Source organism: Salvelinus namaycush, chromosome 23, assembly GCF_016432855.1.
Source record: "Salvelinus namaycush isolate Seneca chromosome 23, SaNama_1.0, whole genome shotgun sequence".
NCBI lineage: Eukaryota > Metazoa > Chordata > Actinopteri > Salmoniformes > Salmonidae > Salvelinus > Salvelinus namaycush.
The window spans coordinates 39,739,502-39,765,028 of record NC_052329.1 but is presented as its reverse complement, the minus strand read 5'-3'; the positions used below and the strand labels follow the sequence as shown (position 1 = coordinate 39,765,028).

Genomic DNA, 25,527 nt, shown 5'->3' with positions numbered 1-25,527 from the left:
TACAGTCATTTTCATTATTCTTATCAATGATTTAGGAATCCTTGTGTGTAAGTATTAGCTAGGCTGCCACTTGTTGTTCGCCTATTGAAATTGAACTTCAGTTCATGAAAATAAATAGCTAGTCAGCAACTTAACCCTGTTTCCCAAGCTAACATTATAAGCAGCCAGCTAGCTTAATCTGGCTAGTGAGGCTTGACCGCACAAGGTTATGTGTTGTGAAGCTAGCCACAATAAGAATTATGCACAATAATGTAATTTACGGTTTGCCTTCAAAATAAAAGTATGTCATTGACAGTAATGCAAATGAATACAAATAGTAGAATTATGCCATAGTTTTATTTTAAAGGCTAACCGAAAGTCCACTTGTGGCTAATCCTTATTGTGGCTAGCTTCACATAGATGGGTCCGACCACCATTAATCAAATAGGAACTGTCTTATAAATTAGGGTTATTTTAGATGATGACACCTAGCTATATAGTTAGATAGCTAACTATAGCTACTGAAACAGATGTGTTATTTGACATGTATCTTTTTTGACACATAAAGACCCAAACGGCATTCCATAGAAATCCTGGTTGAGAATGAAACGACTGAACAAATTAATAACAAAACAGCACAGCAAGTAAGTGAAAGAAATAGGTTTTGATTGTTTTACTAGTAATGGGGACATGTGTAAATGCCAACAAAATAATGTGTGTGTGTGTAACCTTTATTTAACTAGGCAAGTCAGTTAAGAACAAATTGTTATTTACAATCATGGCCCAGATGACACTGGGCCAATTGTGCGCCGCACTATGGGACTCCCAATCACGGCCGGATGTGATACAGCCTAGATTCAAACCAGGGACTGTAGTGACGCCTCTTGCACTGAGATGGAGTGCCTTAGACCACTGTGTCCGTGTGTGTGTTAACTATACTAGAATGCGTAAAAGGTCACTACAATTGTAAATATCGGGTATCGTTTTTTTCTCAAGGAAAATTTTGGATAACGGTATAGGCCAAAAATGTAATATCGGTGCATCACTAATATAAGATATATCGATAACTGTCATTTAGTAATCATTACCTCATATCAGTCTCATTCTGAACGTCGCAGACTTCTTGAATCCGCAAGAACCCCAGCCTTTTCTGATTATTCAGTTCTACACAAATTGATGTAAGTATTTATTTACTAAATAACAACACAGAATACACATACACACTTACATGAGACAAAAGTCCCTTGTGGACTGACAAGATATGACGGCTTGTTACACAGTGGCGAGGGGGTGGGGAAAGCGAGAGATAAAGGGACGTTTATCGTGGATACGTTTCTATAACTATTCTCACATTAATCATAAACCTTGCACATGAACCACCGTCCGTCTGGGTAAGAAATGCAATGTACAGTTGAAGTCGGAAGTGTACATACACCTTAGCCAAATACATTTAAACTCAGTTTTTCACAATTCCTGACATTTAATCCAAGTAAAAATTCCCTGTTTTGGGTCAGTTAGGATCACCACTTTATTTTAAGAATGTGAAATGTCAGAATAATGGTAGAGAGAATGATTTATTTCAGCTTTTATTTCTTTCATCATATTCCCAGTGGGTCAGAAGTTTGCATACTCTCAATTAGTATTTGGTAGCATTGCCTTTAAATTGTTTAACTTGGGTCAAATGTTTCGGGTAGCCTTCCACAAGCTTCCCACAATAAGTTGGGTGAATTTTGTCCCATTCCTCCTGACAGAGCTGGTGTAACTGAGTCAGGTTTGTAGGCTGTCCACAAATTTTCTATAGGATTGAGGTAGCTTTGTGATGGCCACTCCAATACCTTGATTTTGTTGTCCTTAACCCATTTTGCCACAACTTAGGAAATATGCTTGGTGTCATTGTCCATTTGGAAGACCCATTTCAACCAAGCTTTAACTTCCTGACTGATGTCTTGAGATGTTGCTTCAATATATCCACAACATTTACTCTCCTCATGATGCCATCTATTTTGTGAGTGCACCAGTCCCTCCTGCAGCAAAGCACCCCCACAACATGATGCTGCCACCCCCGTGCTTCACGGTTGGGATGGTGTTCTTCGGCTTGCAAGCCTCCCCTTTTTTCCTCCAAATATAACAATGGTCATTATGGCCAAACTGTTCTATTTTTGTTTCAAAAGACCAGAGGACATTTCTCCAAAAAGTACGATCTTTGTCCCAATGTGCAGTTGCAAACCGTAGTCTGGCTTTTTTATGGCGGTTTTGGAGCAGTGGCTTCTTCCTTGCCGAGCGGCCTTTCAGGTTATGTCGATATAGGACTCATTTTACTGTGGATATAGATACTTTTGTACCGGTTTCCTCCAGCATCTTCACTAGGTCCTTTGCTGTTGTTCTGGGAATGATTTGCACTTTATGCACCAAAGTACGTTCATCTCTAGGAGACAGACCGTGTCTCCTTCCTGAGCGGTATGACGGCTGCGTGGTCCCATGGTGTTTACACTTGCGTACTATTGTTTGTACAGATGAACTTGGTAACTTCAGGCGTTTGGAAATTGCTCCCAAGGATGAACCAGACTTGTGGAGGTCTACAACTTATTTTTTGAGGTCTTGGCTGATTTTCTTTTGATTTTCCCATGATGTCAAGCAAAGAGGCACTGAGTTTGAAGGTAGGCCTCGAAATGTATCCACAGGTACACCTCCAATTGACTCAAATGATGTCAATTAGCCTATCAGAAGCTTCTAAAGCCATGACATAATTTTCGGTAATTTTCCAAGCTGTTTAAAGGCACAGTCAACTTAGTGTATGTAAACTTCTAACCCACTGGAATTGTGATACAGTGAATTATAAGTGAATTCATCTTTTTGTAAACAATTGTTGGAAAATTACTTGTCATGCACAAAGTAGATGTCCTAACCAACTTGCCAAAACTATAGTTTGCTATGAAGAAATTTGTAGAGTGGTTGAAAAACGAGTTTTAATGACTCCAACCTAAGTGTATGGAAACTTCCGACTTCAACTGTATTTATTTGTAGATGTCTTTGTTCTTCGTCTCTCTGTTGAAACCAATCGATCCTTCTATGGGGAATGTCTCGATGGGTGTAAGGCTCTGGTTGTCCACCAGAGGTCACAATGTCCTTAGTTGTATGTGGCTTCTCAATGATTCACCAGTGATTTTCAGAGGTGAGCTTCTCGACACTTCTTACTCGGGTAGATAGTCAAAGTTCTAGACCCCTTTACATGCACAGCTGCAGACTGTCAATGTTTGGGTCGAGGTTACCTTCTTCACCTCGTGTTGAGTTTCAGAGTTTCAACCATTTGTAACTTTTAGCTCACGTTTCACGTTTGCTGGTCTGGGAGTTAATTCTTAGCGAGTCCTTTTAAGCACTCTGGTCGAAAAGGGCGGTTCCGTCTCACTGACATGCTCTTCTGACCTCATTTGGGGCATGGCTTAGTTAATGTGCAAGGGACATGAAAACTACGATCTCGTTTGAAAACTAAAATCACATTCCTATCTTAACCTCTCTGGGATATGTGGGACGCTAGCATCCCACCGGCCAACATCCAGTGAAAATGGAGAGCGCCAAATTCAAATAAATGACTATAAACAATTTACCTTCATGAAATCACACATGCAATACACCAAATTAAAGCTACACTTGTTGTGAATCCAGCCAACATGTCAGATTTCAAAAAGGCTTTACGGTGAAAGCAAACGATGCTATTATCTGAGGACAGCACCCCAGTAGACAAACACAGACAATCCTATTTCAACCCTCCAGGCGCGACACAAAACGCAGAAATAGAGATATAATTCATGCCTTACCTTTGACAAGCTTCTTCTGTTGGCACTCCAATATGTCCCATAAACATCACAAATGGTCCTTTTGTTCGATTAATTCTGTCGATATATATCTAAAATGTCCATTTATTTGGCGCGTTTGATCCAGAAAAACACTGGTTCCAACTTGCGCAACGTGACTAAAAAATATCTCATAAGTTACCCGTAAGCTTTGTCCAAACATTTCAAACTACTTTTGTAATACAACTTTAGGTATTTTTTAACGTGAATAATCGATCAAAGTTAAGACGGGATGATCTGTTTTCAATACCGGAGGAAAACAAAGTGTAGCTAGCTTTCAGGTCACGCGCCTCTAACAAAGAGTACACTTCCCTCGAGCCTCATTCTGAACAATGCTACTTCTTAATTTCTCAAAGGAAAAACCTCAACCAATTTCTAAAGACTGTTGACATCCAGTGGAAGCGATAGGAACTGAAAGAAGGTCCCTTAGAAATCTGGATTCCCAATGAAAACCCATTGAAAAGAGAGTGACCTCAAAAAAAAAAGAATTCTGAGTGGTTTGTTCCCGGGGTTTCGCCTGCCAAATAAGTTCTGTTATACACAGACATGATTCAAACAGTTTTAGAAACTTCAGAGTGTTTTCTATCCAAATCTACTAATAATATGCATATCTTAGCTTCTGGGCCTGAGTAGCAGGCAGTTTACTTTAGACACGCTTTTCATCCGAACATGAAAATACTGCCACCTATCCCAGAGAAGTTAACAAAAATAGTTTCTTTGTATTGTATTAACATCATATTGGATGGAAACTTAACAGCTAAAGTTGGTTTCCTTCATAAGTTACAGTATTTGGTTCATACAGTTAATAACACAAAATGAAAAGCAATATGACATGATTATTTATTAGATCCCCACTGACCAATCTTAACATTCCTATCTTAGAAATATTGTTCCAAAGTTCACTCTTTGGGTGTTATAGTTTTGGCTGCAAAAGTCTTCATTGGGGACAAAGGCATTCCTTTAGTAATACTAAAGAGCAAGAGAGGGTTCTCTGCTGCATAAGATTTACGATTGGTGTGAGGTGTCATAAAACCTGCCCAGGTTAAAATGGCTATCTGTCAGCCTTTTGCCAAGCTGATCTGAGGTCTTGCATAGAGGTCGACCGATTTTGATTTTTCAACGCCGATACCGATTATTGGAGGACCAAAAAAAGCCGATACCGATTAGTCGGCCGATTTATTTTATTTATATATATATTTGTAATAATGACAATTACAACAATACTGAATGAACAATGAACACTTTTATTTTAACTTAATATAATACATCAATAAAATCTATTTGGTCTCAAATAAATAATGAAACATGTTCAATTTGGTTTAAATAATGCAAAAACAAAGTGTTGGAGAAGAAAGTAAAAGTGCAATATGCGCCATGTAAAAAAGCTAACGTTTAAGTTCCTTGCTCAGAACATGAGAACATATGAAAGCTGGTGGTTCATTTAACACGAGTCTTCAATATTCCCAGGTAAGAAGTTTTAGGTTGTAGTTATTATAGCACTATTTCTCTCCATACCATTTGTATTTCACATACCTTTGACTATTGGATGTTCTAATAGGTACTTTAGTATTGCCAGCCTAATCTCGGGAGTTGATAGGCTTGAAGTCATAAACAGCGCCACGCTTGAAACATTGCGAAGAGCAGTAAAGTGCTGTTTGAATGAATGCTTACGAGCCTGCTGCTGCCTACCACCGCTCAGTCAGACTGCTCTATCAAATCATAGACTTAATTATAACATAATAACACACAGAAATACGAGCATTAGGTCATTAATATGGTCAAATTCGGAAACTATCATTTCAAAAACAAAATGTTTATTCTTTCAGTGAAATACGGAACCGTTCCGTATTTTATCTAGCGGGTGGCATCCCTAAGTCTAAATATTGCTGTTACATTGCACAACCTTCAATGTTATGTCATAATTACATAACATTCTGGCAAATTAGTTCGCAACGAGCCAGGCTGCCCAACTGTTGCATATACCCTGAATGCGTGCAATGAACGCAAGAGAAGTGACACAATTTCCCTAGTTTAATATTGCCTGCAAACATGAATTTCTTAACTAAATATGCAGGTTTAAAAAAAAATATACTTCTGTGTATTGATTTTAAGAAAGGCATTGCTGTTTATGGTTAGGTACATTCGTGCAATGATTATGCTTTTTTCGCAAATGCGCTTTTGTTACATCATCCCCCGTTTGGCGAAGTTGGCTGTCTTTGTTAGGAAGAAATAGTCTTCACACAGTTCGCAACGAGCCAGGCGGCCCAAACTGCTGCATATACCCTGACTCTGTTGCACAGAACGCAAGAGAAGTGACGCAATTTCCCTAGTTAAAAGAAATTAATGTTAGTAGGCGGCAATATTAACGAAATATGCAGGTTTATAAATATATACTTGTTTATTGATTTTAAGAAAGGCGTTGATGTTTATGGTTAGGTACACATTGGTGCAACGACAGTGCTTTTTTCGCGAATGCGCTTGTTAAATCACCCGTTTGGCGAAGTAGGCCGTGGTTCAATGATAAATTAACAGGCACCGCATCGATTATATGCAACGCAGGACAAGCTAGTTAACCTATTAATATCATCAACCATGTGTAGTTAACTAGTGATTATGTTAAGATTGATAGTTTTTTATAAAATATGTTTAATGCTAGCTAGCACCTTACATTGGCTCCTTGCTGCACTCGCGTAACATGTGGTCAGCCTGCCACGCAGTCTCCTCGTGGAGTGCAATGTAATCGGCCATGATCGGCGTCCAAAAATGCCGATTACCGACTGTTATGAAAACTTGAAATCGGCCCTAATTAAGCGGCCATTCCGATGAATCGGTCGACCTCTAGTCTTGGATCCTCGACCAGGAGAGTCATGACAAGTAGTAGGTTTGCTAATGGCTCATATTGGTGATGCTGCGTGCATGACACTTAGCACCTGGTAGTGGTTGAGGTAAAGATGAACACGTAGCTTTCTTTCTGGTCATATAGTGACTGAAGCTGAAGTCAAAGCTGAAACAACTGACTGATATAGCCTTGAATCTAGGACTGTGTCCTAGGGTTGTGTACATTGGGCTTAGAAAAGTGCCCTAATATAAATGCTTTCACAGTTACAGCCACAATTTTTTTTTTATGACATCTGAAGTGACAGGATGCCATTTGGGGTCTGTTGGGTCACCATACATGCATAACCCATTGGTTAACTGTGTTGAACAAGGCTAGGTCTTTGGCCATTGTGTTTCCACTTTATTTTTTACGTGTTGTGTTTCCTCTAAACCATCAGCATGAATTCACTTCACAATTTCTTTCACAGTTTTTGACGTGTCCAAGGACCTCATAAACTCACTGGTGTGGATCCCCCTTTGTGCCGCTATGTAAGCTAGCTAATTGCTAAGTACATTTTTAAAGAGGTTTATAGCGCATTAGCATCCATCGCTAGCAGTATAACTTTCACAATCACTGGCCTAACTCTATTTCCTCGTTCCTCTTGTCACCTCGCATACATTTTTAAGACCAGCCAGCTGAAAAATGGTTCCTCACGGTGTGTCAGTGTACTCTGTGAATTCGTCCGTCCCTCCTCCTCCTCTTCCCGGTGGAGTAACACTCTAATTTGAGTCAAGCAGGCAGGCGTCGTGCAGCGCAGGGTGATTGACTCTTAGTACAGTACCTTCGTAGCTTCTCACTATCGTTACCACATTACCATTCCCCGGGGGGCAGATCTGATATGAAGATAGGGTTGCATCTCTGGAGAAAGTAAAGGGAGCTTTTAAGAGTCAGTCATGATTTCTTGCTTTACTCAACGTGTTGTACCACTCTGAGACGACGGGATTCACCCTCCGCTCTGTGTGCGCGCGTGTGTGTGTGTACAGCCTTGGTCATCTCTGCTGAGGAACTGGAACAGCCTGGCGGTGACTCATTCGGGCTACATGGCCTTCCTCACCTACGATGAGGTCAAGGCCCGGCTGCAGAAGTTCATCCACAAACCTGGCAGGTCAGTGTGAGACTACATACGTACACAGACGCATGCAACACTGACACGCGCACGTCAACACACACACATAGCGTATGCACACTGACCGGAGCACACACACACACCTCAGCTAAATACACTTTCTCCGCTAATGTCAAAGCACAAACACAGTGACAGATGCTGCTGTTTATTATGCACTTTCATTCACGTTACAAACTCATTATAACCATTACTCTGCATATTCAAAAAAATCTATAAATAATCAACTCACTGACTCTCACGCTCCAATACAGCTACTTAGACAACTGTTAAGCACACTGCGTTCATACACAGTCTGTCTGACATGAGCTTACACACCACTAACAAACCCAACCTTGCACCACCAACCTAACACACACTTACAGAAAGACACAGAAGGCGCCAGTCCGCCCCACCCCCCGGTCTCACGTGCCCCCTGTGGCACATGGAACGGCGTGGTACCTAGCATCAATAGGACGTATTGTAGAGACTGGGCTGATGTCAATACTCGCTCCAACAGAGAGCAAGTGTGTGACACAACGCAGCAAGTATTTAGCCTTCATTCACCTCTTAGGCCTAGTTGACAAATTTCTAATGATTTTAAAGCATAAGCTTTGCTTAGCTATTTATGGATAGTGTATATTCATACTAATAATACTTGAGGTTTCTGTGATGTACAAACATTTACAAGCATTGTAAGCATATATACTGCATTGTAAGCGGTGGGTGGGTGTGTGCGCACACACTCACACTATAAGCAGTACAATTTATAAGCGTACCGTATATTGTTTACTAAGCTTGTAATGCCCACGATTGCTTTATAAAAGGCTTGTTAAGGAAAATATGTCCTTTTAGTATTGAACTCAGGACAGGGAAGCTCACCAGGAGTTTGTTTAGGGTGGGGATGAGCTGGGATTGGGCATTTTATTTTGTTGTCATTAGTCCTTGATGTGTGTGTTCCACAGCTATATCTTCAGGCTGAGCTGCACGCGGCTGGGCCAGTGGGCCATCGGCTACGTCACTGCAGATGGGAACATCCTGCAGACCATCCCCCACAACAAGCCCCTCTTCCAGGCTCTCATCGACGGCTTCCGGGAAGGATTGTGAGTTCCCTAACCTCTCTCTCTGTGTGTCGGTCTCTCTCTCCTTCTCTCGCCTGTCTCACTGTCGGTCTTTCTGTCTCGCCTGTGTTTCCCCCCCCCCCCCCCCCCCCCCCCCGCCCATATAAACAATGTGGCTACGTCTCAAAGTCCCTATGCCACTGAACTCAAACCAACACGTCTCATGTTGCGTCTGCCTCTTCTGTTTTCATAAGCAGCAGGAGAGTTTGATTTGCAATGTGCAGTAGTTAGGGGGGGATAGTGGATATGATATCGTCTCCTACAGCAGTGGTTCCGGACTCTGGTCCTCGAGTAAACCCCAACAGTACACCTTTCTGTTGTGGCCCCGGACAAGCACACCTGATTCTACTCGTCAACTAATCATCAACCCCTTGACAAGTTGAATTGAGGTGTGTTTGTCTGGGGTTTCAACAGAAAGGTGTGCTATTGGGGGGGGTACTCGAGGACCGGAGTTGGGAACCACTGTCCTCGAGTATGCCGGTGTTCAAACTTCTGTTTTGTTTTCATAAACGCTGTGGTATAAACCTGTAATCAAATGCTGAATTAGTCTGTGGAAAGGTTTGCTTTGCAAAGAGCCTGATGCATACCCCTAGTCTATAAAGCCACTATGAAAGTATCACTTAGGCCTCTACATGAAAGATATAGTCAGAAGCACGCAGTATGGCTGCGACTCAAATTGCACCCTATTCCCCATAGTGTGCCATGCTTTTGATCCTATGTGGCAGCCCTGTGTGGCTCTAGTCCGTAGTAGTGTACTTCATAAGGGGAATAGGGTGTCATTTGAGACAACCTATGTGTGTTGCTTTACCCTTGTGAGTGACCAGAGTTCCACCTCCTCTGCCCAGCTACCTGTTCCCCGACGGGCGCACCCAGAACCCAGACCTCACAGGACTGTGTGAGCCCTCGCCACAAGACCATATCAAAGTCACACAGGTGGGTCTCCTCTCGCTCTCTCATTCTCTCTCAGTACATACTGCACTTCCTGAATCTTGGGTCCTGTTTAGTAGGGGAAAAGTTTTTGAAACTGAGTGAAACGCATATGAACGTGTCCAGTCGAAAATTCTCATTAGTTTTCTGTTTCAAAATGTTTTGCCGCGCTGTGTCCTCCTGAACATGACCCTGGCTCTTTTTAGTTGCCGTATACGGTACGAACCAAACTCAACTAAGGGTGCTTTAATGTGCTCTATTTGTATGAATGTGTTACCCTGTGCTCAGGGAGGTTTGCTGAAATCCCATGGCTGTCTGTGTATCTCTGTGTGTATCTCTGTGTGTATGTCCTCAGGAGCAATATGAGCTCTACTGTGAGATGGGCTCCACCTTCCAGCTGTGTAAGATCTGTGCGGAGAACGACAAGGACGTGAAGATCGAGCCCTGCGGTCACCTCATGTGTACCTCCTGTCTCACCGCCTGGCAGGTACTGTACCCCTAGTCTCTTTCACACTTGCTGAGTTGGGCGGGTGGGTGGATCAGTGGGTCAGTGGGCGGAAGTGTGTATGTGGGTGCATGCATGTGCGTCCTCATATCGACATGAATTTCCCTAATCCCTCCTCCCTCTCTCTCTCTCTTCTTTTCTTCTCCTTTAGGAGTCGGAGGGTCAGGGCTGCCCATTCTGCCGCTGTGAGATCAAGGGCACGGAGCCCATCGTGGTTGACCCCTTTGACCCCAAGGACCCCATAGGTGGCTCCTGTAGGGGCCTGTTCGGGGCAGAGGGCGCCCCCTCGCCCAGCTACGATGATGACGACGACGACCGGCTGGACGACCCCCACCTCATGATGAGCAAGCTGGCCTGTTCCAAGGTGAGCGCGGTCTAGCTGGGGCCTAAAGCTGATTATGGAGCCCTCTATAGCTCCGGAGTGAAGTTTTCTCTAGGTGACAGGTCTAGGATCATCTTCCCTGCCCCCCCAATCTTAATACATGACTCTTCCTCTATCCCTGGGCCACGTTCAGCAAGGTGCAACACTGTGGAACGTTCAGATAAATTCAGTCACAAATAATACGTTTCTTTCTCAAAGTTTGCTTGCTGAATCTGGGCATATAGCCTACTGTAATCCTTGGGGACTATAGTTGAGCACCCCTGCTGTGAACTGAACTGTTCTGAGAAACTCTTCCCCTCTCTCTTTCTCGCACCTTCAGAGTGTAAGATCACATCGCTTTCATCTTTGACTTCTAAGGTCAGGGTTAGCTTTGCTTCTTCCAGGTATTTGATGTGGAGGGCCCTTTCTTTTTCTCCTCTTGTGAGCCGGCATCTCTCAGCTGTCTGTCTGTAACACGTCAGAACTCAGCCAGTGGAGTAAGCTTGAATAGACGAATACTTTGAGAGTGAGACTACACACACAGCTTTGACGTGATGGGGAAAGTTTCCCCCTGGTTTTGAAGAGTAAGTGCAGTGAAAAGTATCCATAACTCTCTTCCTGAGCTGTGGGGTGGTGATGTTGGTGCGTTGCAGGTGGAGCGTCCCCCCTCGCCCATGTCCCTGGCGCCCCAGTCCTCCCTGCCCCCCGTGCCCCCCCGCCTTGACCTCCTGCAGCACCGACCACCTAACCCCCCAGGAGCATCCAGCCCAGGGGCCACATCCAAGGCAAGCTCTCTGCTCATCAAACAGCAATAGACAAATGGGAATGTCACAAGTTGAAATGTGTGAGAGAGGGGCCTATTTAGCCACTGTTTGAGGACAAAATAATAATTAAACCAAAAACCTCAAACAACTTTCTTAAAAAAAACAAAGGCATGACAGCTGTTAATAATAATAAGTTGACAAATAAGTTGACAAAGGCTACTTCCTCCTTTGAAAACAGATTCAATTGATTGTCCTCACGGTCTGTAATTGTGCTCTCCTTTCCCCTAGGCGTCCTCCCACCACAAGGACAAGCCTCTCCCCCTGCCCCCAGCCCTGAGGGACCTGCCACCCCCTCCTCCCCCAGACAGACCTCTCTCTGCCGGGCCTGACGGGTGGCTCGGCAGACGTCCCCTACCCTGCACCCCCCTGGGGGAGCCCAAGCTGCCCCCGGCCCCGCCCAACCGCAACCTGGCTGACTGGAACCCCAGGCCAGTGCCCAAGGCCCCCGGACAGCCACCCGCTGTGGGAGACACGCGGGGGGTCCGGGAGCTCTCCAACAGACACTCGCTCCCCCTGGCCCTACCCTCAGCGCTAGACGGATGCACAGACGGACAGCGGAACAACAGCTCGCTCAGTCTGGACCATCAGCTGGAGAAGGGAGCCCAGGTATAATACTAGCTTCTGTTAGAGCAGTTGGTTAAATGTGGTTTCACAGACATGGATTTAACCTATACCAAGACTGTGTACAATTTGTATGGGGATCACAAATTGGTATTTACAGAAATAGGACTTTAGCTGTGTCTGACTGTGTGTCTTGTCTGTCTTCTCTGTTCCTCCCCAGAGTTTTGGAGGCACGGCGTCTGGCAGTCAGGCGTATGACAACCCCAAAGTGAAGCCGTCAGTCTCGGCCAATGCCATCTATGCTCTGTCAACAAGGTGCAGTGAAGGACACACACTCCTCTCCCTGCTGTGTGAATGTGTTGTATGATGTATAGGGCCAGGAGTTTTTCCTGGCCAAGTGACTTTACCCATGAAAAACTCTGTCCTAGGTTTTGCCTATACTCGGAACCTAGAGTTTTCCCTGATCAGGTCCCAAAATCTCCTGGCCTTGGTTATATGAAGTGTCCCCCTCTCTCTCTCTGTGCGTTGTCAGATCCCATCCAGGTCTGAAGCCAGTGGCTGGGGAGGAGGCCTACGAGAGTGACGAGGAGTCCGACTACATGATCCCCACCTCTCGGCCCGTCCTGGCCCCCATGGCAGCTCCCCTTGTGGTGGCAGAGACCCCAGTCCCCAAACCTCCCCAGCCTACCTCTCTCAACTCATGGTAAGCACCCTCTGCTCTAAGTCAGCATATCCTCTCATTGAAAAACACTTCACTGTAAGTTCGTTGATGATATTGTAGGGGTACTGTGTACATCTTCTGTTATGTATATTCTTATTCTGACATTTGATTGCACGTCAATAGCGAAAAACACAATTATTATTATTTTTTATTTTTTTAACTTATTTGGCCATATGATGTCATGTCCTATTAGTCTCCCTCCCCTTCCTGTGTTTGGTAGGCCCATGCTGAATGACCTGGATGAAGGACCTCAAATGTATGAAGCCACGTATAACGTCCAGGCCCAGGCTCACCTGGCCAGAGACTCGGGTACTGCCCTACCGCAACACTGTCTGTGTGCCAAATGGCACCATTTTCACTACATAGTTCACTATTGACCAGTACTTTTTGGCAACTCTCTGTTACTAAACCCCATCTACTTCTGCTTATTATAAACACACATGCAGTATACCCCATCTTTGCTAGTTCAGCACTCCAGCTCTATTCTCATTTTAGCCCACTGATCTATCCCACTGTATTCCATCCCACTGTATTCTATTCTATCCCACTGTATTCAATTCCATTCTATTCAAAGAGATTAAAATGCCATTGTTTCATTTCACCCCTCTGACCCCACTGTGAATCCCTCCGTTCCCCAGATTACTCTGAGCTGCCCCCCTTGGCCAGTACCAATTGTCCCATCTGGGAGATCCCCTGCCCGGTCCGGGAGCCCCCTGAGGAGGTAGTGGAGGAAAACGGCTACGACATCCCCAAACCAGTGTTGCCCATGGCCCCTGCCCGACGCACCCTGTCCGAGCTGGGGGCCACTTCCAGCGCCGCCATCAGCCGTCTCTCCATGGACAGCGAGCCCGGAGCATCCGCCTGTAAGGGTCCGCTTCAGAGCCACCTGTTTCGGACCCCTATAGTTAATTTGTAGGGCAGGGAGTTTTTCCTGACCTGATCTGACCAGGGAACACTGGGCCCTAGGTAGTTTATTTGATAGAGACCATGTACGACAAAACGGTGCACCAGATTTGAGTTAAATAAATAACAAATTCTGTTACTAGAGCCCAGAGTTTTTCCAGCCCAGTCATGTTGAGGAGAAACTTCTGGCCCTATGTGTCTCGAACGGTTAAACAACCCTGTTTATTTAACAAGGTAGTCCCTAGTGTTGTATTCCTATATTTATACTATTTAATCTCAGAGCACCCTTACGGCGTCTTCAAGACTTCCGATTGCGATTTACATATTTGGGCAGCAGTACTGGATTGTAAATGTGGATGCTGCTTGTTCTGTGGTTTGGGATGTGAATGCCGTTTTATTTTCCTCCCTGTCCTTCTAGCCTTCTCAGATTCCAGCGACGCCCCAGAGCGGCCGCCCAAGCCCCTCCCCCGCCGCATCAACTCCGAGCCCCGGCCCAGCCCCATACCTCCTGGATTAGGCGGTGGTGGAGGAGGAGGTGGAGGAGTAGCCAACCCCCAGATCACCAGTGAGATCGAGCATCTCATGAGGCAAGGCTACACCTACCAGGACATCCAGAAAGCCTTGATGATTGCACAGAACAATATGGAGATGGCCAAGAATATCTTGCGCGAGTTTGTCTCCATTCCCTCCACAGCTCACATTCTTACATAGTACCTCTGCTCCAGCCCTGCCCAGCTCAGCCCAAAGCCCATCGCCTGCAGTACTAGCGCTTCAGTGCTAACTGGAGCCCCTGCAGTCTCCTGTCCGGCGCCCTCTCAAAACTAGCTCACTCCGAGCCCTGCGCTTCACTCGCTTTTTTAAGAGTGTCCGGACGCCTTTTGTAATGTGCTGCAGGGCCACTCTCCAGATCCCATGGGGTGAAGTGATGATGATGATGATGATGATGGTGGCTCATCGCACAACCGGCGCTTCGACGGTCGTTTTCACGTCCTCTCCAGGCCTCTACCGAAATGTAATCGACACCTCCCCCCCAAAAAACATGTATGTGTGTCTATCTAAGAATTTAATATATAACTAAATATATATTAAATGTGTATAATGTATACATATATATTTCCAATGAGTTCCGCTTCGAAGGTCTGTTTTTTTCTTCATGTTAAGGATAGATTGCAGAGGACAAAGATGGTGATTCTTTGGGAGAGAGCACCCTTCTATAGTCCCCAGCCCTCACTTTGAAGAGAGCGGCGGTCTTCGTTTAGTATTCAGAAGCAGGCGTTTCCTAGACTCACAGCAGAACATTTGGCAACATGTCAAATATGGCCTTTATTAATATTGCTTCGGTACTTCTTTGGGGGGGAAATGAATGTGTGTGTGTGGTTTGCCTCAAAGTAGCATGATGTTAGTGTGAGATGTCTAGACTGTTGTCTTCAGCTGAGGGTGTGTGTGTGTGTGTGTGTGTGTGTGTGTGTGTGTGTCGGGCCAATGACTTGGCTAGTAGGGTTGGGACATGTGATGGCTGACCTAGCTCACTGGTTGACCATATGACTTAAAACCCCGGTGAAAAGCAAAGCTGTGTTTGACTATGTTGTTATCTATGTGCATCATTTTCTACTGTGGGTGGCATTGTTTCCTACGTCTAACCACCCCTAATCATCTCGTCAGTGATTTCCATGACCAGACTGGGAAGCCTGTGTTTTTTTTTTTTTTTCAGTAAGACGTTTTTTAAGAGGCAGTCCTGGCTCTGCTGTCAGAGCTAATCAATCGAAGCCATCTGCGAGGTTCCGGTTGGCCCATGTCCCAATCCCTCTTCTATTCGTGTGCAAAATGAATGTGGAATTAATATATTGCTCAGACGTTTTTTGTTCTTCCTCAAATGTAGTGCTCTCTTAACAAGAGTCTGAATGGGAGAGTCTGAATGGGAGAGGCAAAGTGTACTGAAACTTAATGGTGAGAGAAAAAGGATTGATGGATTCTAATAAAGGCCCAGTACCCGGGCCAAGATTCTATGATACATTGAAAACCGCTCAGACATGAGGAGAGCTTCGTCAGAGATGTACACCGAAGCTGTTCAGCGTTGTGAAACAAAATAATGTGTCATCGATTACTTTAATAATATATTATTATTATGATCATTATTGTTATTATTAATTCAGAAGTGCTTTACTGCTGCTACTATTGTTAGTGCTATACAATTAAGCCTTAAATGTACATTTGTGAATATTGTTTAACCTGTCTTTTTTTTTTTTTTTTTAAAGTGACAGTATCTCATTTGTATTCTTTATTTGGTGATGTAGCATACTTGAAAATGCAAGCAGCTTGGGTTGTGCAATTCAAGCTGACTTCAGTTGTTTTCCCATTTTTAGGATAGTGTTTGACTGGATAGCGTTTAGAGGAATTACGATGACGTCGTAAACGGCGCTGTCAGCATATTGACCTACGTGGTAGCACCAGCAAAACAAACAATGTGATTGACGAAAAGTAACCGTGTCATAACTCATTCAGGAATCTGTATGGTAGATGCCTCCCACTTTTCAAGGGGAGTCTAATCTAATCTAGATTACAATTGTGCGAGCTTTGTCATTTAAGGATCGACTTAATTGCACAGCTGCAAAAAGCCCAGTAGCTTAGTGAACAAGAACATGTTGAGACGCACACCCAAAACATTGACGAGTTGCAGCCCCAAAAAAAGGAAAAGGGGGGTGGGGGGGAAAGTTGCACATTCTATAAAACTCTTTATTTATTTTCGTAAACCTTTTCGGTCACACAATGACGGGGTTCTAAAGAGTATGACTTTTTCCTATAGAGATATTACAACCAGTGTTTGGGTCAACGCAACAGCAGGGTTTGTGGACCAGTTGGGAATGTGGCCATTTTTTATCTCTGTTTTCGATTGTTAAACACTCCCTGGTTGAAGGAGGACTAACACATCTTCCTCTGTAACTAGGGTTGCAAAGTTACTGAAACGTTCCCAAATTTCCCAGAATTCCCAGTTGGAGGATTCCCTGCTTTTACCTCCCGATTCCAGGAAAAATGTTGCAATCCTATCTGTAACTCAAGAATACCGTATGTACCCTAGCCAGACAAGTGACTTCACATGGACTGTTCCGACTCGGCTTGACTCTGAGTTGGCAACGAATTGTTAAACTAACCAATGCACTCATTGAATTACAGTAGGGTGCATCTTGTTCCTGTATGTCTACATGGTAGGTCTTCATTCACTTTGAGTTTTCCTGCGTTTTCAGATTCAGTGGTTATAGGGCCTTCGGAGTTTGAACGCAATCCACAAACCCCTATTTTTAGGGAGTCCATACCGATGAATATCCGAATATCCACACGTATTGAATTTACAAAAGAAGCCTATTACTAATTGTCATCATTTTGTGCTGACTTCTATGACATTGTTGGTTAAAATGTAAAAAATCTCACTGACTCACATTCCTAGATGTTTTCTCTCCAGGACCGGTACTATTGAGGTACATTGGCTTCACCCCTAAAGGTGGAGAAGCTCTGTTAATGGGATTGCCGCCATGGGCTGTAGAATCACCGTGTAGGCTAGCTTCTCAACTGTATCTCACGGTCTCCGGACTGGAAGAGGTTTGTGTGGTGTCTTTTTGTTTCTTTTTCTTCTGTTCCTAGTTGCCTTGAGGGAAAGGGTGAAGTAACTTCCGAATGCACCACGTTCAATAGGGATTGTGAGGTTTCAGAATGGAATCACTTATCCTTTCATCTTGATTTACTGTACTGATTCTTGTCTATGTATGAACATGTATGTACAGTGCCTTCAGAAAGTATTCATACCCCTTGACTTGTTGCAGCCTGAATTCTAAATGGATTACATATTTGTTTCTCACCCATCTACACACTATACCCCATAATGGCAAAGTGAAAGTGCTTAAAAATGTTTGCAAATGTATTGAAAATGAAATGCAGAAATATCTAATTTACATAAGAATTCACACCCCTGAGTCAATACATGTTAGAATTGCCTTTGGCAGTGATTACAGCTGTGAGTCTTTCTGGGTAAGTCTCTAAGAGCTTTGCATTCCTGGATTGTACAATATTTGCACATTCTTTTTTCCCCGTTTTTATTCTTCAAGCTCTGTTAAATCATTACTAGACAACCATTTTCAGGTCTTGCCATAGATTTTCAAGCAGATTTAAGTCAAAACTGTAACTCGGCTACTCAGGAACATTCACTGTCTTCTTGGTAAGCAACTCCAGTTGTAGATTTGGCCTTGTGTTTTAGGTTATGGTTCTGCTGAAAAGTGAATTAATCTCCCGGTGTCTGGCGGAAAGCAAACTAAACCAGGTTTTCCTCTAGGATTTTGCCTGTGCTTAGCTCCGTTACATTTATTTTTTTTATCCTGAAAACTCCCCAATGAATACAAGCATACCATTAACATGATGCAGCCACCACTATGCTTGAAAATATGGAGAGTTGTACTCAGTAATGTGTTGTACAGGATTTGCCCCAAATATAACACTTAGTATTGTGGAGTAACTACAATGTTGTTGATCCATCCTCAGTTTCTCCTATCACAGCCATTAAACTCTCAAACTGTTTTAAAGTCACCATTGGCCTCACGGTGAAATCACTGAGCGGGTTCCTTCCTCTCCGTCAACTGAGTTAGGAAGGACACCTGTATCTTTGTAATGACTGGGTGTATGGATACACCATCCAAAATGTAATTTATAACTTCACCATGCTCAAAGGGAAGTTCAATGTCAGCTTTTATTTTTACCCATCTACCAATAGGTGCCCTTCATTGGAAAACCTTCCTGGTCTTTGTGGTTGAATCTGTCTTTTGAAATTCACTGCTCAACTTAGGGACCTTGCAGATAATTGTATGTCTGGGGTACAGAGATGAGGTAGTCATTCAGAAATCATGTTAAACACTTATTGCACACAGAATTTGACTTGATTTGTTAAGTACATTTTTACTCCTGAACTTATTTAGTCTTGCCATAACAAAAGGGTCGAATACTTATTGACTCAAGACATTTCAACTTTTCATGTTTTATGAATTTGTAAAAATGTAGAAAAAATATTTTCCACTTTGACATTATGGGGTATTGTATGTAGGCCAGTGACAATCGACATGAGCTTCAGGCTGTAACACAGCAACAATATGTGGATAAAGTCAAATGGTGTGAACTTTCTGAAGGTACTGTAAGTGTATATTGACTTTTTCTGCATACTATACCAATTTGTGCTACGATACTGTCACTTAAAAAATGAAGTGTATACTGACTGATTTAAAATAATGTGCGGAAATTGCTATGTTGTATTTTATTCAGCATTCCTGTATATGTCAGAATTCTATTTTGTATTTTTCCCCCCAATTTTTTTGTTGTTGACTTTTGTGAATAATTCTGTGAGCAGTGCCATATGTTTAGAAGTGTCGGTAATGTCCTACTGCTGACTAAGGCATCGTCTGACAGGAGAACATGGTTTCAACCCTTTGGTCTCGGATAGTCCAGTGTTCTCCTTACAGTACCTATATGCCCTCTCTGCCTATTGGATGGCGTCACCACGTTACACACCAAACTCCTTTTCTCAGTTGGAATTGTTCAACTTTTTACCAGAAGAGGGAGCTGTCTGTCCACATTGCCATGTTTCTTTCAACAGTCAAGGCGTTTTAACTTTTTGATGTTTTTTAATGCTCATATCACTTTGGAAGTATGCACAGTGCTGTTTATTAAATGAATAGTAAGATGTCTTGTCTCGGTCTCTGTTTAGCGGTACTTATGCAATGCTCAAGGGCTGTGTTCAGCTCTCTACTCTGGTTCACACCTGTGCCACAGCAGAATATTTTCTTCATCTAGTTTTTAAAAACCCATGTTTTATACATAACGTGTTATTGACTGCTGATTGTGCCCCAGGCTTGGGCTTTTGGAAGACGCTTATCAAATCAAATGTATTTATATAGCCCTTCGTACATCAGCTGATATCTCAAAGTGCTGTACAGAAACCCAGCCTAAAACCCCAAACAGCAAGCAATGCAGGTCTAGAAGCACGATGGCTAGGAAAAACTCCTTAGAAAGGCCAAAACCTAGGAAGAAACCTAGAGAGGAACCAGGCTATGAGGGGTGGCGGCTGTGTCGGGTGGAGATTATAACAGAACATGGCCAAGATGTTCATAAATGACCAGCATGGTCAAATAATAATAATCACAGTAGTTGTCGGGGGTGCAGCAAGTCGGCACCTCAGGAGTAAATGTCCAATCCCAAATCAAGCCCTTGACCCTATGCACCTTTAGAAGTAATATGGTAATTGGTCCTGAGACCTCCGTAAGTGCATAGGGGTTATGGGTGGATTTGGGATTGGGGAAGTGTCCACCCCTCTCTCTCGTTGCCTTACTGCTTCAGCTTTTCTCACTACCAAGTGTGAACTGCCATCAGTGCCGCCACGTCCACTTTGGTTTAAAACATCTGTCTGTAAGTCGATGCATGTGGATGGGCTGATAACGGGGGCCTTTCAGAGTCCATTGTTCTTCGTTATGCATGTTCCATTATAAACATATTTAGTCATTTAATGCTTTACTGCTCCTCCAGAACTTCATAAAATCATGTTTTTCTGGAATTTGAAGCATTTTTCATGTCTTGAAAAAAACATATATATACATTGCTATGCTGCATTTATTTTGTCCATGATCATTAATCCTGTTTGTTTATTTCTGCTATTTATCCATTATCATAGACATTCATCAATTTGATGCAATCCTGTCTTGTCACTTGAATCACAAAGAAAAGACCCAGAAAGCCCAACTAGGGTTATGTCCTGATTCTCCACCCTTCTCCCGAGTCCAGAAACATGCAGTCGTGGATTTAACAATGGTGGAAACGACCTCAAACGCTTACACTCAATGCATTTAAATCCATGATGGGTAGTGTGCACTGTGCACATGCACGCTTTGGGAGAAAGTTGGAAAATCGGAACCTTGGACTTTAGCTTCTCCAGTGAACTTGAACATGATTCAATTATCCACATTGGGGTGCGCTTGTCCTCCAGTTAATCTCCCAGTAATAAGCGGATGCTCTGCCAGTCCGCCTTCCTGTCCAACTACAACAATCATCTCTGCAGTGATCACTAGGGGACGATCGAGGTCTTATTTGCTTACTTGTCGTTTGTGCCTTTGTCTGAGTCTTAAGGTAAACTCCTTGGTAAGAATTGTTATCACCATTTTAGTGTTCTTAAGGAAGGTCTAAGATCCTTTATGAATATAGACCCAGTACAACCAACTCACTCCTGTTCCCCTCATCTTGGTATCAATTAAAAATGGGATAATTATCGAAATATATTTTAGTACTCTTGGGAAGCAACGTGGGAAACATGGTAGATGACAAACGCTGTCTTCACAAGCCAAAAGTGGTCTTCTCTTCCACCGGTGTTTATATTTGGATTATATACTATACAGTATTCTTTATATCAATGGATGGCTAGTCCTGTCAAAAAACGGAAAGTGGAAGGTCGTCAAGATGATGTACAATCTTTTTCAGGCTTAAAGACACGTTTTTCATTGAACAGTCATTTTTATTTGGCATTTTACTTAATAAAAATAAATTGCAAACAAAAGGAATCTGTTAATCTGTCTTTGCAACTCATAGATATTACATTTTTTTTTTAAATAATCAAAATTAACACTGATAGTTCTTGTCCAAAATATTAACAAAACATTCTTTAGGGGGAGATATTGAAGGGTGTAAGTAAAAAAATAACCAAACATACATTTTACCTCATACTATCAAAGATTGATTGATGATTGTCATTCTTTTCTCCTCTGACCGTAACATATGATTGGGAGGACCATGAGTAAAAATGAATAAAAAAATCAACTGGTGGCCCTAATGATTGATGCAGACTTAAGTTTGGCGCTCACTTAAGCAAACCAGCTTTTAACCTGTAGTGTAATGAGAGGACATTCTGGGGTTTGTGTTTTAATATGGCCATGAGCTCTTCGGATCTTACTTGTGATTAAATTAAGGAAGCTCAAACTAAGGAGTGTATTGTTAAAGTCATTCTCTCCTGTAGAAATGGTAGGCAGTCTGACCAACAGATCAAATGAATTCTTGCCATTTTGTTTGTAGAATGAAAACCACTAGGTATGTGTATATACATATATACAGTATACACATATAAGCATTAGCAGAGGAGTTCTGTGTAAAACACTATCAGAGATTAACATTTTAGTCCCTGTTCAGATGACTTTCATATAGTTTATATTTGCCATAGGGGAGAGTAGAGTACATTTGAGATGTTTTACTTTCAGCATCACGCCATCAAGGGAAATATAGTATTCTTTCGAACAAAGATATCTACATATGTCAGGATGTTGTGTATCCCTGGAAATAATCAGAATTCATATAAAATGTTAGTTTTGAAAACATAGCTTGTCCAAAAAAAAGTGGTGTCTTGACACAACTTACAAGTTGAGCCACCTACAAATTTCTTTACTGAATTAAATATGACCACTACCTTTTTAAAAACCATATCTATCTTTATCCTGTTGTTACCTCATATCCCAGTGATAATGCCTTGCATTATGCCTGGGAAGAAAACACTTAACTTGGCATTTCCTCAACTTACCCCATGGCCAACATTTTGACTTTATTAGCCCACACAGCTACAAGGATGCACTTTCATGGTGTGTTTAGGAATTCCTATTGAAGCTTATAGAGACCCCAACCAATGTATAGAACAAGCTTACAATGATCTACTTTGGTTTAGATACAAGCATCATGAAACCTTTAACACAATAAATTAATTTGACTTGGTGAAAATCTGTTTTTTGGACCTAACTTGCTTACCACTTTTTCCATGTGGTTTCTTCCTTCACAGACTTCATGAAATGATGACCTCTTCCTAAATATTTGGTCAAATTATTAATTTTGTGAAGGGTTTCCTAGAAACAAGGGTGGCTCAACTTTCCCCTCTCCCCACATCAAAGAGCCATTTTACCTTCACTTTCATAAAAAACTAGCTGACATTTCACTCACATTACACGCGCAAACACTCCTTCACCCAACTTAAACCAGAGATTCACAGACCAAACATGACAAAAAAATCCTAACAAACAAAACAAAATCAGTGCACTGGACATTCTCACGAATAACAATAAAACAAGTGTGAAAGAAAGTAAGCTATACTGCTAGCTGTGATTTGTAGAATAAGAGGCTGAATGTATAAGGCAGACAGAAGTTTACGGACAGAAACTGGAAACATATCAGCGTGATTCTAACCTCTTATTTACAAAGAATACAAGAACTGTGGAAGAAGAAAAAGTAACCAATGACACTTTGGCTTCATCGGAGCTCTGCTATTGGCTATTGTCGTACAAAATAACCCAATCCTGAACAGATAGGAATGGGGACCTCTAATCCATGGATATTTCACCACATATCCTTCCTTCCATGAAGAAATCACTGATTTGACCTGATTGGATAGGCCTTCACCTATCCGAGTCATGTCAGCTCGTTGATTACTCCAATGAAGGAAAGAAGCAAGGATGTATTCCAACATATTCAAACAGGGCCCGTCTCTCATAAGATAACAAAAGGATGAGACAAGGCCTTACATGTTCATTCACAAAGCCATTCACAAAGGGGAAACACGTCTAAGATTAGTTTCAGTGGTAAGTAAAAGCTACAACAACAAAAAATATACAGACTAAACTAAAACGGAATCATGACCCATACTGGAGTCCATTTTGAGAACATAGCTCTAAAGGTTGGATGTTGGTTTACATGGGTAGATGAAGCAGGCTGTATACATGTAGACATGGTTGGTAAGACCGTCATTATGCACCCATGGTTTCAGTGTACGGACTTTAGCAAAGTAGGAAGGGAATGCAGCCAATCACACGCAGAGCAACAGCAGGTGGACCTCTAAGAGTAAAGCTAGCTCTGGTCCAGGGCGTTAGTTCACGTTCCTCCACTATGCTGCCGAGGAACGCGCACTAACACCCTGGACAAGAGCTAGCGCAAAGCCTACACAGACGTCCCTCCATCAAAAAGCAACAAACCCAAAACAACTCCTAGCCATGTCTTTTTAAAAGGTTTGTCTCAGGGTGTTTTAAATAAAGAAATATATACAGAATATAATACTCTTCATGAAGAGCAGTTCCAGGCTGTTCTTCAGTGATTGGTTGCCCCGAGTTGGCATTTGGATTAAGGAAAATATATAACAAACAGTCCCTCTTATTTTATGCTCTAACTGGATTTTATGGGTGCAAAGAATAACCACATTCATAAAAATTGCTAGGCTGATCCCAGATCTGTATGTGCTTAGGCCAGCATCTCTGTCATGTTCTTCGTTATGCATAGGAAAAACATGATAAAGTATGAAATAGCATGACTTAATAAGAGAACATAGCCACGACCTTTGTTAGCCACTGCCGTGCTAAAGAACTACGAATCTGGGATCAGGTTAGAGAACTGCAGCACATATCAGATGAGTTCTCCTGGGAGTTGTAGGCTATGAGGCATCAAAGGATCCATCCCACCCTGAGAGAGTGAACTGGACTGGGAGCAGCTGCAGCAGTCGCCCCCTCACACACCTACGCTCACTTCTGCACGTACATATACTTATCACCCTTTACTCCAGAGGGGACACGAGGGGACACACACACACACACACACACACACACACACACACACACACACACACACACACACACACACACACACACACACACACACACACACACACACACACACACACACACACACACACACACACACACAATGTGTAAATGTGCTAATGGACTGTATCATAGGACAGCTGGTAAGGAACATTCAACACCAACACAACATTGCATTGTATTAACCACTAAAGTTCAGATACTAAAAAATACCATTTTAAATATCATTTTGATGAGTAGTTGTACAATTTATAAGGATGGTAAAAAATAGCCAGTGTCCATAGTTACCTGGTCACTAGGAGGTTTCTTGTCTCCGTTGACACTTAAAAGCACGGCCTCCTCTGTGTTGTCACTCTTCATCTCCACCACTATGCCGCCCTTATTCGGTTTGGTACTAGAAGGACAGCTCGTAATCACCAGCATGACCAATATAGTACCCTTTTCACACTACTACGAGCTGGCCTGTTTATGCCTCCACCATAGTTGCGATACTAAAAAGGACAAGAAACTATCCCAGCCAGCACAGTACAGTTCGGGTTAGCGCGATAGTGTGAAAAGGGTATCTGATAGCAACTATAATGACACATCAGGTTAAATCATGGAGAGAAAAAAACAATGAGCTATTGTAGAGATATCGTCTGAGGCATATCCAACAAATTAAGCGCTCTGATAAAAAAAACTTTCTCCAAAATGCACAGCTCTTCCAGCAATCCTGGTTGGAGGATTCCTGGAAAACCTGGGAATTTTGAGAATGCTTCTGGAATTTTGCAAACCTTAAATAAAAAATAAAAAATGGAAAACACACTTACAGATCCTGCTTGCCCGAACGCCCACATGGGAGCTTGCCCTTCTTGTACAGGAAGTACAGCACACTGCCAAGGATAGCCAGCAGGAGAATACAGATGATGATGACAGCTATGACCACACCGCTGCCCTCTTGTGGGACAAAGAAGAGGAGGCAGAACCATGGGTCATTTCCTGTCCGGTAATTGCTTTATGATAACATCGTCCTCTGTGTGTGTGTGTGTGTGTGTGTGTGTGTGTGTGTGTGTGTGTGTGTGTGTGTGTGTGTGTGTGTGTGTGTGTGTGTGTGTGTGTGTGTGTGTGTGTGCGCGCGCGCGCGCATCATTCAGAGACAACAGCATGAACAGGTG

The 25,527-nt window shown here is 42.8% G+C and overlaps 2 protein-coding genes across 5 annotated transcripts in view; one reads left to right on the top strand and one right to left on the bottom strand.

Annotated features, from left to right (window-relative positions):
* The window catches only part of LOC120018426 (E3 ubiquitin-protein ligase CBL-like), a 52,150-nt gene extending 34,475 nt beyond the window's left edge, over positions 1 to 17,675 (top strand). The window contains exons 5-16 of the mRNA XM_038961620.1: positions 7,692 to 7,813; positions 8,776 to 8,913; positions 9,777 to 9,864; positions 10,214 to 10,345; positions 10,515 to 10,727; positions 11,378 to 11,509; positions 11,777 to 12,154; positions 12,330 to 12,424; positions 12,642 to 12,812; positions 13,051 to 13,139; positions 13,469 to 13,693; positions 14,152 to 17,675. Of these exons, the coding sequence (XP_038817548.1) occupies positions 7,692 to 7,813; positions 8,776 to 8,913; positions 9,777 to 9,864; positions 10,214 to 10,345; positions 10,515 to 10,727; positions 11,378 to 11,509; positions 11,777 to 12,154; positions 12,330 to 12,424; positions 12,642 to 12,812; positions 13,051 to 13,139; positions 13,469 to 13,693; positions 14,152 to 14,444 (2,076 nt within the window). The 3' untranslated portion in view covers positions 14,445 to 17,675. The remainder of the gene's footprint in view (positions 1 to 7,691; positions 7,814 to 8,775; positions 8,914 to 9,776; positions 9,865 to 10,213; positions 10,346 to 10,514; positions 10,728 to 11,377; positions 11,510 to 11,776; positions 12,155 to 12,329; positions 12,425 to 12,641; positions 12,813 to 13,050; positions 13,140 to 13,468; positions 13,694 to 14,151) is intronic.
* A 4,886-nt stretch (positions 17,676 to 22,561) lies between these two features.
* LOC120018424 (cell surface glycoprotein MUC18-like) overlaps positions 22,562 to 25,527 on the bottom strand; it is a 42,348-nt gene continuing 39,382 nt past the window's right edge. For 3 of the 4 annotated variants that reach the window (XM_038961616.1, XM_038961619.1, XM_038961617.1), the window contains 3 exons: positions 25,183 to 25,309; positions 24,662 to 24,767; positions 22,562 to 24,325 (listed from right to left, as the gene is read on the bottom strand). In XM_038961616.1, the coding sequence (XP_038817544.1) occupies positions 24,296 to 24,325; positions 24,662 to 24,767; positions 25,183 to 25,309 (263 nt within the window). In that variant the 3' untranslated portion in view covers positions 22,562 to 24,295. Of the gene's footprint in view, positions 24,331 to 24,661; positions 24,768 to 25,182; positions 25,310 to 25,527 lie in introns of all 4 variants that reach the window. The other variant, XM_038961618.1, reaches the window with a different exon arrangement.